Source organism: Mus caroli, chromosome 7 (genome assembly GCF_900094665.2).
Source record: "Mus caroli chromosome 7, CAROLI_EIJ_v1.1, whole genome shotgun sequence".
In the NCBI taxonomy this organism is placed as follows: Eukaryota; Metazoa; Chordata; class Mammalia; order Rodentia; family Muridae; genus Mus; species Mus caroli.
In genome coordinates, this window is record NC_034576.1 from 125,086,892 (window position 1) to 125,100,446 (window position 13,555).

General features: G+C 39.3%; 1 protein-coding gene across 1 annotated transcript in view; it reads left to right on the forward strand.

Moving 5' to 3' along the window:
* Window positions 1-479: 479 nt before the first annotated feature.
* Window positions 480-13,555, forward strand: part of Rbbp6 (RB binding protein 6, ubiquitin ligase) — a 32,480-nt gene continuing 19,404 nt past the window's right edge. Inside the window, 4 exon segments of the mRNA XM_021169083.2 lie at window positions 480-1,715; window positions 6,381-6,480; window positions 9,036-9,072; window positions 13,411-13,455. Of these exon segments, the coding sequence (XP_021024742.1) occupies window positions 1,550-1,715; window positions 6,381-6,480; window positions 9,036-9,072; window positions 13,411-13,455 (348 nt within the window). The 5' untranslated portion in view covers window positions 480-1,549.

A 13,555-nucleotide genomic window follows, 5' to 3' on the forward strand; every position in this document is an offset into this window, starting at 1 on the left:
TTCCGACCCAGGAGACTGGGCTCCAGAATTTGCAAACATCAGTGGTCAACGCGGTGCCTAGTACAAGGTAAGAGTCGGACACAGCTCTTAAGATGCTGCTGGTGGTGATGATGGTCCATTCTCACCAGCAGCTTTGGAAGAGCTCAGGGTATACAGTCTGTTAGGAGAGGAGTTGGTGAGCAGCCATCACAGTAATGAGACTTGTGCGTGGGTGAAATTAGCTGTTCACCCCCTCCGCACTTTGGGGCCTCGGCCGCTTGAGCGCCCCTTCCAGACCCGCCCGGTGGGACGGTCCGCCTCCCCCTCTCTGCGGACCCACGTAGTTTCTCCTGTTCTCCGCGTAGCCTCAGGTTCCACGCCGCAAGTCACAAAGCGCCGGGTCACGTGGGCGGGCCGGTGCGCTTTGTGACGCAGACGGCCCCGCCCCCGGCCCGCCTATCGGCGCACGCCCAAGCCCCGCCTCGCGTGCGCCGCCCGTGCAGTCCCTGCTTAAGAGACCCCGGAGTGGGGGCGCTCGCCCGAAGCCAGGCCGCGTCCGCCATAGTGCCTGGCGCGGAGGTGTCGTCGGCGCAGGGTGCGGGCCGGAGAGCGCCCGGGGTTGGGGGGGCAGAACAAAACAAAAAAATAATAATAATAAAGAGGGAATCCAGCGACGCCCTCGCCGCCGCCCGACCGTTTCCGGGCTTCCCGACGCGGTCGTGGGCTCAGAGGCGACAGGAGCGGGAGCAGCGCGAGGAGCAGCAAGAGGAAGAGTCGGGCAGCTTCGGTGGTGTCCCCGGGGCCAGCGAAGCCGCCTTCCGGGGCCCGGGGTGGTGAGGAAGGGCCTCGCGGCCTAGCTGGGCCCCGCACCGGCTTGTGTCAGGCGGCGGCGGGGGGGAGGCGGAGCCGAACCGGGCGGCCGCTGGAAGGCCTCTCCTCCGCCGACCGCGCGATCTCGGCCTAGGCCGCGGGCCGCTCGTGGCCTCCGGGGAGCAGGCGCCAGGGTGTGTGTGCGGTGGGGGCCTGGGCCTGGGGACGCCGACGCCGGTCGTCCGGAAGCCGGGAGGAGGCGAGAGGCCGCTCGTGGACTCCGGGCCTAGGCCCTCTCCCCGCAACCTTCTCCCGGGGCCTGGGTCACCCCCATCCACGGAGAGAGACTAGCCGGGAGGTGCGGCCGCTATGGACCCCTGACCCCGCGGGGTCATTCGGACTCTAACGTGTGGACTGACCGCTACTGACTGCACCGCCTGCCCCCGTCTCCTGCCGGCCCTTAGCATGAGCGAGTGGGACCCAGCCGGGTGACATTGTGCCGGTTGGCGGATCCTCGATTGCCCCTTTTCCTGTCTTGCTCCTCCCTCATGAAGCGATTCTGAGTACGGGGGGGTTCCGGATTATTGTTCTCACGGACCCCCGCTTGTGGTTGGGGGGGGTATTTAATCTGAGGCCTTAGGGTCCTTCGTTGTCTTTTGAGTGTTTTGTGTGTGTACATATTTTGCTCTTAAGTTTATAAATATACATATATTGAGAGTGTCCACGTCTCCTCGCTGAACCTTAGGAATCTTTTGCCACAATGTCCTGTGTGCACTATAAATTTTCCTCTAAACTCAACTACGACACCGTCACTTTTGATGGGCTCCATATCTCCCTCTGCGACTTAAAGAAGCAGATTATGGGGAGAGAAAAGCTGAAAGCTGCCGATAGCGATCTGCAGATCACCAACGCACAGACGAAAGAAGGTAAGAGGCACACGGGCCGCAGATATTTATTGGGGGGGAGGGGGGTGTCAAGGTTGGTATTTTAAGTTTCTTGTTACAGACTTAACCACCATTCTTACTCGTTGTCATACACAGAGTTTCATTGATAGCCAAGGATTGCAGCACCCGACCTTGGAGTTTCACTGGCCTTCTGAATGCTGGGATCTGTCTTACCTAGCAGGCTGGTTCTCAAAATGTGGCCCCACCTCCTCCTTAATTAAAGTTTTTTAAACAGTGGGATTGGGTTGAAAAGAGAAAAGGGTTGTTATCTGAGTCTGTTGGGTGTTTGCCTTGTAGCCGTTCCCTAACTTGTTTTTTCATCCGGAGAGGAAAGCCTGTGTAAGGTTTCCCATTGGTTAAAGCAGCAGTAGATATAACTTGTTTGCTAATCTAGCAGCGTTTTGAAGCTGATAGCAATTGTCCACTGGCCTTTTATTTATTTATATGGGGTTGCTTGTGGAAAAGGTATTTTTGAGGATTTAGTTAGTGTGGAATTGGTTTTGTATTAAAAAAATGTTCTGAGGTGTAATTCCAGAATTAGTGATATTTACTCAAAAGTTTTATTCTGTAGGCCAGACTGGCCTCCAACCCCAACAACCCTGTTTGAGCTTCCCAAGTGTGGGGAATGCAGGTGTTAGACCACACTTTAACTGTTAAGCAATTCAGAAAAGTTTCAAAGTGCAAGGCCCTGGGCTCTTCATCCAACACCACCAAAATATATGTGTGTGTGTTTTTCTAAAAAGAGTGCTACCATGTGTGAATAGAAGTAAGCCACTGATTATAAAATTTGAGTTCTTCATTTTAAAAGTAATAATTGGGTCTAGGTCCATTCGTCTGTCTGTCTGTCTGTCTGTCTGTCTGTCTCTGATAGTTTTCTCTGTGTAGCCCTGACTGCCCTGGAACTCAGATCCACCTGCTTCTGCCTCTCTAGTGCTGGGATTAAAGGTGTGCACCACCTTGAACTCGGATCTCTTGCCTCTCCCTTTGAGTGCTGAAATCAAAGGGGTGCACCACCACCCCTGAAAACATAACAGTGCTGGGACTTGAATGGTGGCAATGTCAGTCTTCTCTGACTCTAAACTTGTTTTGTTTTCTTTTTCTCAGGGTAGTAATGCTTATTGGATGGGCTCTATTAGACTAGACTTCTAACATTCATTGATAGTATGAGAAGAGAGTTCTAAATGGAGTTGTTTTTATTTATGTTATGGTCTTAATTTTTGACCTGGACTTCTCTACTTAGATCAGGCTAGCCTCTGACTCACAGGTCAGCTTGCCTCTGCCTCCTGAGTGCTGGTATCAAAGACATGTTCCACCAAGCTAAATTTGATACAAGGTGTGGGATGGGGTTTTTGGTGAGGTTTTGGGGTGTGGTCTCATCTCAATAGTCTGTAGTGTGGTAGGTCAACCAAATCTTGTCAGGTAGAAGACCAGTTTTTTATTTGTAGTACAGACATGCAAATTATAATACTAAAAGAATATTGTCCACTGGGCGGTGGTGGTGCACGCCTTTAATCCCACCACTTGGGAGGCAGAGGCAAGCAGATTTCTTGGAGAAAAAAAAAGAATATTGTCTGTTTTTCTTAAGTACCTTTTTGATAATTGTATTTTTTGGTAATTTTACTTAAGAAGAGGAAAGGTTGCTTATGGTATAAGCAGCTAAGAAATAAATCTTTTTTTTTTTTTTGGTTTTTCGAGACAGGGTTTCCCTGTATAGCCCTGGCTGTCCTGGAACTCACTCTGTAGACCAGGCTGGCCTCGAACTCAGAAATCCACCTGCCTCTGCCTCCCAAGTGCTGGGATTATTGTCTGTTTTCCTTAAGAAATAAATCTTAAGTCCACCAAAGGCAACCCTTAGTGTTAAAGTTTACTTTATAAAACACATGGCTTTTTAAAAATTTTTGGCTACATTGTTATATAAATGCTTCTTTAGGAATGAGAGGAAAGGTGATATAAATGAAATTAGAGGGGATATTGGACAATTATCATCTACACAGGTTTCAATATATACAATTGAATCATTTGAAACTAGGCTTTTTCCATCTTGCTGATGACCAACATTTAAAGGCAGCTTTTTGACTGGAGTAAGTTGTGATTCAAAAATTAAGTTTGGTGTTAGGTTGGTTAAGAAAGAGTTGTGAGAGCTTTCTTCATTATGTGCACTCAGGTTAGGGAGGGTATTGTTAGGGCACAGAAAGGCTTAGTCCTTAGAGGACTTAATTGTTCTTGTAGAAGACCCCATTTGTGTTCCCAGTGCCCACAGGGCAACGAAAAACTCTTAGCATCTGTCCCCTGGGCCCCTGATGATGACTTCTGGCTCCACAGACAGCAGGCATGCTTGTAGGCACAGAAATAGGCCAAGTTTTACAAGGCAGTTGAATAAGAATTGTACTTGGTTTAGACTCATCTAGTGAATTAAAGGTTGCAAAAATAAATGGTTAGAATACTTACAATTTTTAAATTGTCTAGAAGTTTAAGTTACTGATATACCATGTTTCTGTAAAACATTCCCTTAGCTATAGAAATCTATCCAGTACCAAGGACCATGAACCCTTGGTAATTAGACTTAATCCTGCTTGGTTCTAGACTGTTATTTTACAATGAATTCCAAATGGTCTTTGAAGAAAACTTTTGAAGGCTCACCACCAAAAGTACACTGACTCTTCTATCTGTCCAGGAAATTTCATACTGAACTTGGTTGATTTGGAAGCTGAGTATGAAGGGGTTATGTTTGTTTTTATCCTTACTCTGTTCCTTAAATTCATCTTGTTTTTCATTCTATCCATGACTTCTCTGTTTTTAGACAAAACATACACTGATAAGCTTTTTTGTTTTTTCTTCCTGGTGTGAAGTTAAGTGCTCTATCACTGAACTAAATTTCCAGCCCCTGATCCTTTTGAATCTGAAGAAACTACTTGTTAAGGATTTATAAGTCAGGGACTCTTGGGCTTAGGAACCCTGTAAACCCAAATACCCTAATTGGCCAGCGGGAACCTTATATCTGAGGGGCGTTAGGGCACCTGACCTTATTACTGTAGTACAGTACTGTGTTGATCAAATTAATTTGTCATTTGTTCTAACTAGATCTTGCTGTATGTAATCTAGGTTAGCCTTGAACTCAATTGCAATCCTCCTGCTTCAGCAGCCTGGGTATTGGAATTACAGGCATGTTATCATTACCCCACCTAACTAATAAGTTGTCTTTGAAAGTTTTGTGAATACACTTGAGGGTTGTTAAACGTAAAGAAACAGCCAAATGTTTGACACTCTTTAAGTTTGGATTCTAGAATTATTAAACTTAAAATACCCCAATTTTTTGATTCTGATTTTTCTTATTCATCTTGCTTGGGATTGGAAACTGTCCAAAATAACGATAGTCTTACGTGCCTACATCTAGGAAAGTGCATCGTTTTTGATCGGATGTCTGTGAAATAGAGTCAACAGCTGAAAGAACTCTTGCTTGGGTGATGTGCTGTAGAACAAGGAATAACTAAATGCGTGGTGACCAAAAGTTTCAAAACTGATTAAAAGCCTGAAATGTGTGACATAATTGAAGGCAGCAAAGATGACCCACTTTGTTTTAGATTGTGGGAATAAGGGAGATTTTTGCATCTCTTAAATTTTTTTTTTTTTTGATAATTTTACTCATGGTTTCCTTAACTCTTTTCACTATACTTAAGGCTCACTTAATTTCATTCTTACAGACTATTATAGAGATCCTCCTCTTGATCTGCTCAAAAAGTGATATCCACTTGCTAAAGCTGTGATCAGAGAAATTTATGTGTAGTTCTTCTTTCACCATCATTGCAATATTCATACCATGAGCAGCCTTCACAACATTGTTACTAATGCTGGCTGTCACTGGACCACACAGCAGCCTTCTTAGTGACTCATCTGGTTTCTGTTCAGTTTGTCTCCCATGCAAAAATATCAGAGCAGTGTAAATTGTCATCACTTCATGTAAAATCTACCAGTGATTTCCTTGTTTTACATGGAAACAGTATAAATCAGTATACAGTATAAACTTAATATTTTATGTCATTCTTTAATTTCCTTTAACATTGCAGTCTTGTGTCATTTGTTTTTCCTCACATTGTTCTTTCTCTGAGTAACTATTCTTTTCATTTACTTGTGTGAGTCTGGCTGGCTAGTCAGTCTTTTCATTTACAAACTTAAGCCCTTAAGAGGGGCTTTGTTTAGAACGACATTCTATCCAAAGTGTTAGTCACTGTCCATTCTTTATTTTTAAAAACGAAAGATCATAGTTTCATGTTTGTCCTATCTTCTCTAGAGTAAGCTACATGAGAACAGGGGTCATACTATTTAGCTCATATTTAAGGACCAGGGAGGTGCACTCATTTCAAGGAACCCCATAGTTTGTATGTTAAGCATTACTTGGTTAAATGAGCTTGGACTTGAGTTACTCAAGGTCACTTCTAGAGCCAAGGACCTGACTGACCATATTGTATCAGTGGAAGGAGCTCACTTAGGACTGGGATAGTCTAACAAGAGTAATTCCTATGCAAGAAACGTGAATGTTGGTGTTCTTGTACTGTAAGCTCTCATATTCCTAAAACTGAAGTTTGGTTAAAGTTTTCTTATTCCTGAGTACTTAGACCCCTGAATAGAAATTTGATTCTTTGTTTACAGAATACACTGATGATAATGCGCTCATTCCTAAGAACTCATCTGTGATTGTCAGAAGAATTCCTATTGGAGGTGTGAAGTCTACAAGCAAGACATATGTTATGTGAGTATAAAAGCTCATGCATTTATACAAATAGCCTATTTTAAAAGCTTTAAAACATTTTACTAGTATTAAAATTTTATATCATGTTAATCAAGAAAACTTGAGTAGGAGTTTGATGCTTTTTTTCTTTTCTAATTTTCCCCCTCGCTAAGTAGGCAAAGTTTATAGTTAAGGGAGCTATTACCAAGAAACATTTTTGTTCCATAGGGAGTGTTTTCACCACAAAAATGATCGTGTCATAGAAGACTGTTTTACATAATTTGACAGTATCACTAGTATTAAGTAATGCCAACATAAGCTTTTTATCAATTCCGGTTTTGGCCTGGAGGCCATAAAGTATATAAGATTCATAAGTATAACATGAATCAGGCTCATATTTGACTTCATTTATTGTCTCATACTAGTGGGACTTTGAATAAATTGTCTCATCTCAGGTTTTTTTCTATAGTAGGGTTATGAGTGCAACTGGCAGCACTACTCAGAACTTCTATCCACCAGAGTCATAATTGCTTATAGAGCACTTTTTTCTTAAATATAAGCCATCTGAAGATGTTTTAAGGTATAGGATATTGCAGAGTTTATATGAAAGTCCATGCTCTTTTCTGTAAATGATTTGATCTTTTACATCTTTTTATCTATGGTGGATGAGAGTAAGAATCTTATATCCAATATCCCATAAATACCTAGGGATAACTGTTGTTCTAACTCTTCTATGAAGAACTCAGTAGTGCTTGGCATAGGATGAATACCTATTATTAAAATAAAATCAGGGCAGTCCTCAAGAGTATTTTAGAATTTGTATTTATTAAGGAGACAAAACTATATCCTTCATTATTAAACAACTTCACTATTATTAATGCAGTACTGAGGATTAAACCTAGTCCCTTGCTTGTATCAAGCATTCTACCAAGGAACCACATCCATAAATCTTTCTCCTTTTAGTATTCCAAAACAGGGTCCAATTGTTGTTCAGGCTGGTGGTGGTAGATTTGAATCTATAGCTCTTATGACTTTGAATTTGATGCCCTGCTGCCTCAGCCACATGAGTAGTTGAAATTACTGTTCTTAACCACTGGGCATGGTCATCTCAGAAGTTTTATATTGATAGCAGAAATACATAAATAAGGTAGAATTATTTTCTGTGTCTTATTGTGAAATTACACTTGCTGTGTGGTTTTTAAAAAAAAAAAAACATGTATCAAGCAGGGTATGGTGGCACATGCCTTACTCCCAATACTCAGGAGGCAGAAGCAAGATCTACTTAGCGAGCATCAGGATGCCCAAGGCTACATAGCTATAGAGAGACTTGGGTTTTTTTTTTTTTTTTTTTTTTTTTAAACGTAATAAATAAAAACAAGTATCAAATATTTCATCTCTGAAATTCTTTTGGTACTTAGAAACTCTTGAGGAAAGAAATAATTTAAGTCTATGGCCATCTTAAAGTGCTTCATTTAAAATTGCTTATTAGTTTTTATATAGAATTTTTTGATAATGTTTGCCTCATAAAATGCTCAGTTTCAGCAGATGATAGAAAGTTCAAGTTATTTTTGTCAGTAGTTCAAAATCATGTGTGAACTTAGATGCTGTCTAGTATTTCTCTACAGGAATCCTTAGTAAGACCTCATTTCTGATCTCCCTTCTATTCTATTCAGGCTAAAGAAACTGGGTTTGTTTATATGTTCTAGCAACAATTTGTCCTATTATATATAAGCATGAAATGGATTAAAATACTTTCAGACTATGTTGTATTTTCTAGACATCTTAAATTTTGTTAAATACTTGCTTACTGTTTTGAAATGTTTTTCTGAGTTTTGAGACACAATAGCCTTGGCTGTCCTTGAACTTAAAGAGATCCACTTGCCTCTGTCTCCTGAGTATTAGAATTTAAAGCATTTGCCACCACTTTAAAATATTTTTTTAATTAAAATAATCATTATCTGAATTTGAAAGCTAGTTTTGAGAACTGAAGTCTATCAGAGATCCCATTTATAAATGTACCAGCAGTGGTTTGCTTAAGAAACTGGGTATGTGGAAATTTATATCTAGGTATACGGAAAAAATGGAAAAGACTACTTTCTAAATCACTATAAGTAAAACACAAAGCTCATAAATACAGTACCTTCTAGAAAGGGATATGTCAGAATATGATGTCACTTAGAATTTAGAATTCCTCTATGTGGAATTTTTTTCTTTTTTCTTTTTTTTTTTTAAAGAAACTATGAATGTATCTTAAACCATAAACCATTTGGAAGTAGTAGTGATCAAAGTCGCTTACTCTGGATATCAGAAATTCTGTTAGAGCTTTTTTGGTCAAAAGTAATTATATTCCTCAAGATGTAAAATTAGAGCTATTTGTCAGTAATACATGGTGATGCACACATTCTAGCACTTGTGAGGAAGAGGCAAGAGGATCTGGCCTTGACTGTATAGTGACTTCAAGGCTAGCCTAGGCTAAACGAGACTACATACCCACACAAATGTATACACATATACACATATGTACATGAAATTCATAAATAGCTAATGTTAGTTTTTGTTTCTGTTTTATTTTTTAGAAGTCGAACTGAACCAGTGATGGGAACTACAAAAGCAGTATGTAAAAACACAATCACCCTTTTTCTACACAATTGCTTTTACCTTTATAATGTTTCAGTGACGTAACTCACTTAGAATACCCACTGACCATAGCACCCACTGTAAATAAATTGTATTTTGATGACAGTTCAGTTGAATATGGATATAAATGTGGAATAATTTGCAGTTACTCTGTAGAACTGGGTAATTTGTACCCTTTACTGTTTCCTATTAAATATGGCAGCACTCTCCCTCTATGGCACTGTTGTACAGTAATGTATGATCCTTCTAGATGATGGAGGTTTAACACTGAGAACATGACAACATGTTCTGCATCTGTCTGTCTATAGTTAGTATTTTGTATGTATGTACAGGCTGTTTTGTGCTTTTTGTTTCTTGCAATAAAAAATTGTTTGGAGTGTATATTTTGCCATTTCCACGTTGTTTCACTTAGTTTACTAGGTTTTTTTCCCTGCTTAATTGATGGCTCTCAGAAATGGATTAGCAGCATGCAGAACTTAACATTATTTGATCCTTTCTCCAAGTACAAACACATAGTAGTAGAGAGTTTTTGAGAGACTGATGCAGCCTTAGAATCAGTTTTGCTTTTATTTGGTGCCTTTGTACTATATAGAACAGACTGAAATTGCATCTCCACCACCCAGAGTGCATAAACATGTCAGTGATTCTGATGGCTTATGCAGTGGATACACAAGCTAGAGAGTTTCTCTTCCTCAGAAGACACCACTGCTTCACTAGTTATAGATCATCAAAAGCTGTATTGTACCAAAAGCAGCCCCCAGTAAGTAACTGGGTCTGTAACATCTTTTTGTGATTACAGATTAATCCAAAGTATGAAACTCTTTTGACTTTGAGCTTTTAAGTAAAAGCACCACTTCTAAATTGTGGACAGGCGCAGAACACAGGGCTGTCCTAACTGGGTCTGTAAATTTAATGGTTCTCTATAAACATTTTGCTGGTCAGACTTAATACTTGTACACAAAAACACAGTATTTGAAATCTTCACTTAGAAGTCAGGGGTATTGCTTGCTACTTCATTTTACTCTTTTAAAATACTACTGACATTTGTGTATGAGGCATTTCACTAACCTTGCATCATTGGATCTTAAACATGATAAGTAGAATATCTCAACTTTGAACTTGTTCTCTCAAGTATATGAGCTTTAGTTCCTGTCTAACTAAATACAGTTATTCAGAGTTTAAAAAGTCAGTGTTTTGGGGGTTTTCCCCACTTTTGGATAAATGAGTTTTTTGGGGGGGAGGGGGAGTTGTTTTTTACTCTTTGGGTTTTTTGTTTTTTAAAGCATAATGCTGTAAAAACTGTCCAAGTCTCTGTTTTGCTGGTGATTGGTTTAAAACTGATTTTTATGTATCCAAATGCTAGCACAAATTAGAAAAACTGTCCTGGTGACTGTAGTAGCTAATGTAACACATTTGTATAAACTTTTTTATATAGTATTTAAATTAATTCAGATGAAGTTTTATTTCTTGAAAATAATTATTTCCTTTTTGTTTATTAGCATGTGTATAAACACAGGTCACATGTTCATAAATAAAGTTAACCTTCTTTAGCCTTGTGTGTTCCCTGGCATGTCTGTACTACATTTATAAGAAGTTTATTGTAAGCTTATTCAGATTTCTCTCTACCTTTTAGTGCCTTAAATAGTTTTAATTTTAGATAGAATTAAGTGAGATGGAGACACAACATGATCTGTTGTCTCTATTTTTTTTTCCCTTGGGTGCTTTGTTGACATTCAGGATCTCGGAAACATGTTCATTATCTAGTGTTCATAACTTAGAAATAAGGATGGTTTAGGTATACTTATACAAAATAGAGATCCTGGACAAAATTTTAAAGTTGTGATTAGGAAAAGTATGTTCATATACTTGGGGTTTTTTATTTTGAGATTCAGCTCTTGTAGCTCAGGCTGGCCTCTGTATAGGAGGCTGCCCCTGAGTTCTTGAGTTTTGCCTCACCTCCCATGTGCTGGGACTGTAGGCTTGTACCACATCATGCTCAACTTTTTTTTTTTTTTTGTCGTTTTGGGTTTTTGTTTGTTATTTTGAAGACACCAAGGTCTTGCTGTGTAACAATCTAGCTGGTCTGGTACTTGATATGCAGCCCAGGCCAGCCTGAACTCATGGCAATCCTCCTGCCTCGGCCTTGCAATTGCTGGTATAACACATGTGGATCACCACATACCCTGTGCATTTTTGGTAATTTAAACCAAGTCTGGTTTAAAGATGACTATCTGTTTATTTCCTAAACCTTAGTCATCCTTCCTTCAATGTTGGTCTGGTACTCCAAAGCTAAGATGTTCTGGCTAACTAAACATTGTGATTACATTGTTTGGGTTCTTTTAGTTTCAGTCACATATAATGGCATAAACAGATTTCCGGTTCTTGCTCCCTGATACAGAGGAGGGCTAGTCTTAGTGATATCTGTGGTGCACACTATTTTTGGAAGATCTTTTAAGTGTGGCAGATTTAACAATTATACTGAGAAGTCACTTTCTATTTGTATTTTAGGAAATATAAATTCTAACATTTTTCAGCCAAACTTTGTGAACATTTTTTACTTATTTCTTAATGCCCTGCTACATTTGATCTCTTAGATTAAAAGGTCATTAGATAGTATAGAGATTTTTTTTGGTGGAAACAACCATAATTAATACGCAGTTTGTGTGGGAAACCACTTTGAACTCAAGAAGTCCATAATAAAAGAAGTGGAAGAGAAAGCAAAAGGGAAAAAGGACAAGAGAACAGAGGGATAGCATCAGTGTTGTTAGATATGCACCAACAACTGCTCGCTCAGACCCTTGTCTGTAATTCCTGGAGATTTAAAATGTAGCCCTTTACAAAGAAACTTGAGTAGCTTAGACGTCCTTATGAATAAGGAGACTTATATTTTTTTCTAATTTTTTCTTCAGATTAGTCCTTAAGTAAAAAATTTTGAAAGTGAGCAAGAAAACTCTTGCTTGTGCATTAGTGGTTATACATTAGAAATGTGAGTTTAGTACACAGTGAACTCTGCAGTCCTGAAGTGTGGAACAGAGAACCGTTTATTTGGATAAACATCCGAGTAATGATACTCAACAGACTAAACCCAAGACATTGGTAAGATTTATTTTCAGATAGAGTCTTGCCACGTAGGTCATGTTGACCTCAAACCTACTACTTAGCCCAGCTCTGGAACTTGTGGGCCTCTTGCCTCAGTTTCATAGGCAGGTTCCACTGTGGCTAGCTAAGACATACCTTAAATTTAGCCAGACAATAAATATTCTTGTATTGTAAATACAATAAATAAATTCTTGTATTTATTGAATTTGTTCTATAGTGGGCACTGGAAAGGACTTTATATTGATTTATATGGATTTTAGTTTTTGTGTTTTTAGTACTTTTTAGAAGGATATTTGAAGACATTTTCCTTGAGACAGATATCCTATTGAAGTCTGTCCATTCCAAAGAATTCTGACCAGTAACACATGAGACACTTATAACATTGAATAAGACACTAAATAAGGAGATTTAGGGATACCCAGAAGTTAATTACTAAAAATACATGCAGACAAGCACCTTTTAAAACGCAAAATCATTTAATGGGATCAAGTGAAAGAACTTTAAAAAGGTTAACATCGTCCTTAATCTATCCTTGTCCAGTTGGCTTCTCTAAATGCTAAACTCTGTCATTGTGTATGACAACTCTTTGACATTTTCCCAGGGTACCTTTTTGGTTTATCTTTCCTATTTTTTTCCTTTTTCTTTCTTTGGTTGCGGGGAGCGGGCTTGGGGGTGGAGTTGGCTTAGCAGTCTTTTGCTTTGATAAAGAAACCTGTGGTTTCTTGACCAGAGGAGCTATTGGACAGGGAGGATAAACAGACTGAGCAGTTAAAAGGAAAACAGTAGGGATTGCCTGGGAGCTGTTAACCTCACAGCAGCGAGCTAGGCCCCAAAGAGCTGCTTGGTTTTACAATTAAAGAAAAAATGAGTTGTGCTTTTTTTTTTTTTTTTTTAATTCTCTTGCATTGTATATTGTGAGCATTATCAGATTTTAGAGATTATTGAAAGACATGGGACTCAAATTGTAGTATTGAGTCACAACTTTTTTATCCTCTTGAGTGTTCACTGTATATACATAAACTTTTAAACTGGGTATGAAATGTAAAAAAAAAGATAAAATAGCTTAAGCATATTTTCAGGTTTCAAACAAAATATAACAGTCTTTAGAGAAGAAAATGCCCAATATATGACATTAAGTGGCTTTAGGGGCTAAATAATCACTTGTAGCTGTTTTCAGTGTGGACCTTGAATGTGTGTTTAATTTTTTGTGAACAGATTGATGACTCTTCTGCATCTATTTCTCTGGCCCAGCTTACAAAGGTATATATATATATATATATATATAATATATTCTTGAAAATATAAGTCTTTATAACATTTTAAGGATGTGAAGCAGTGTTTTTAAGATGGGTGGGGAGGA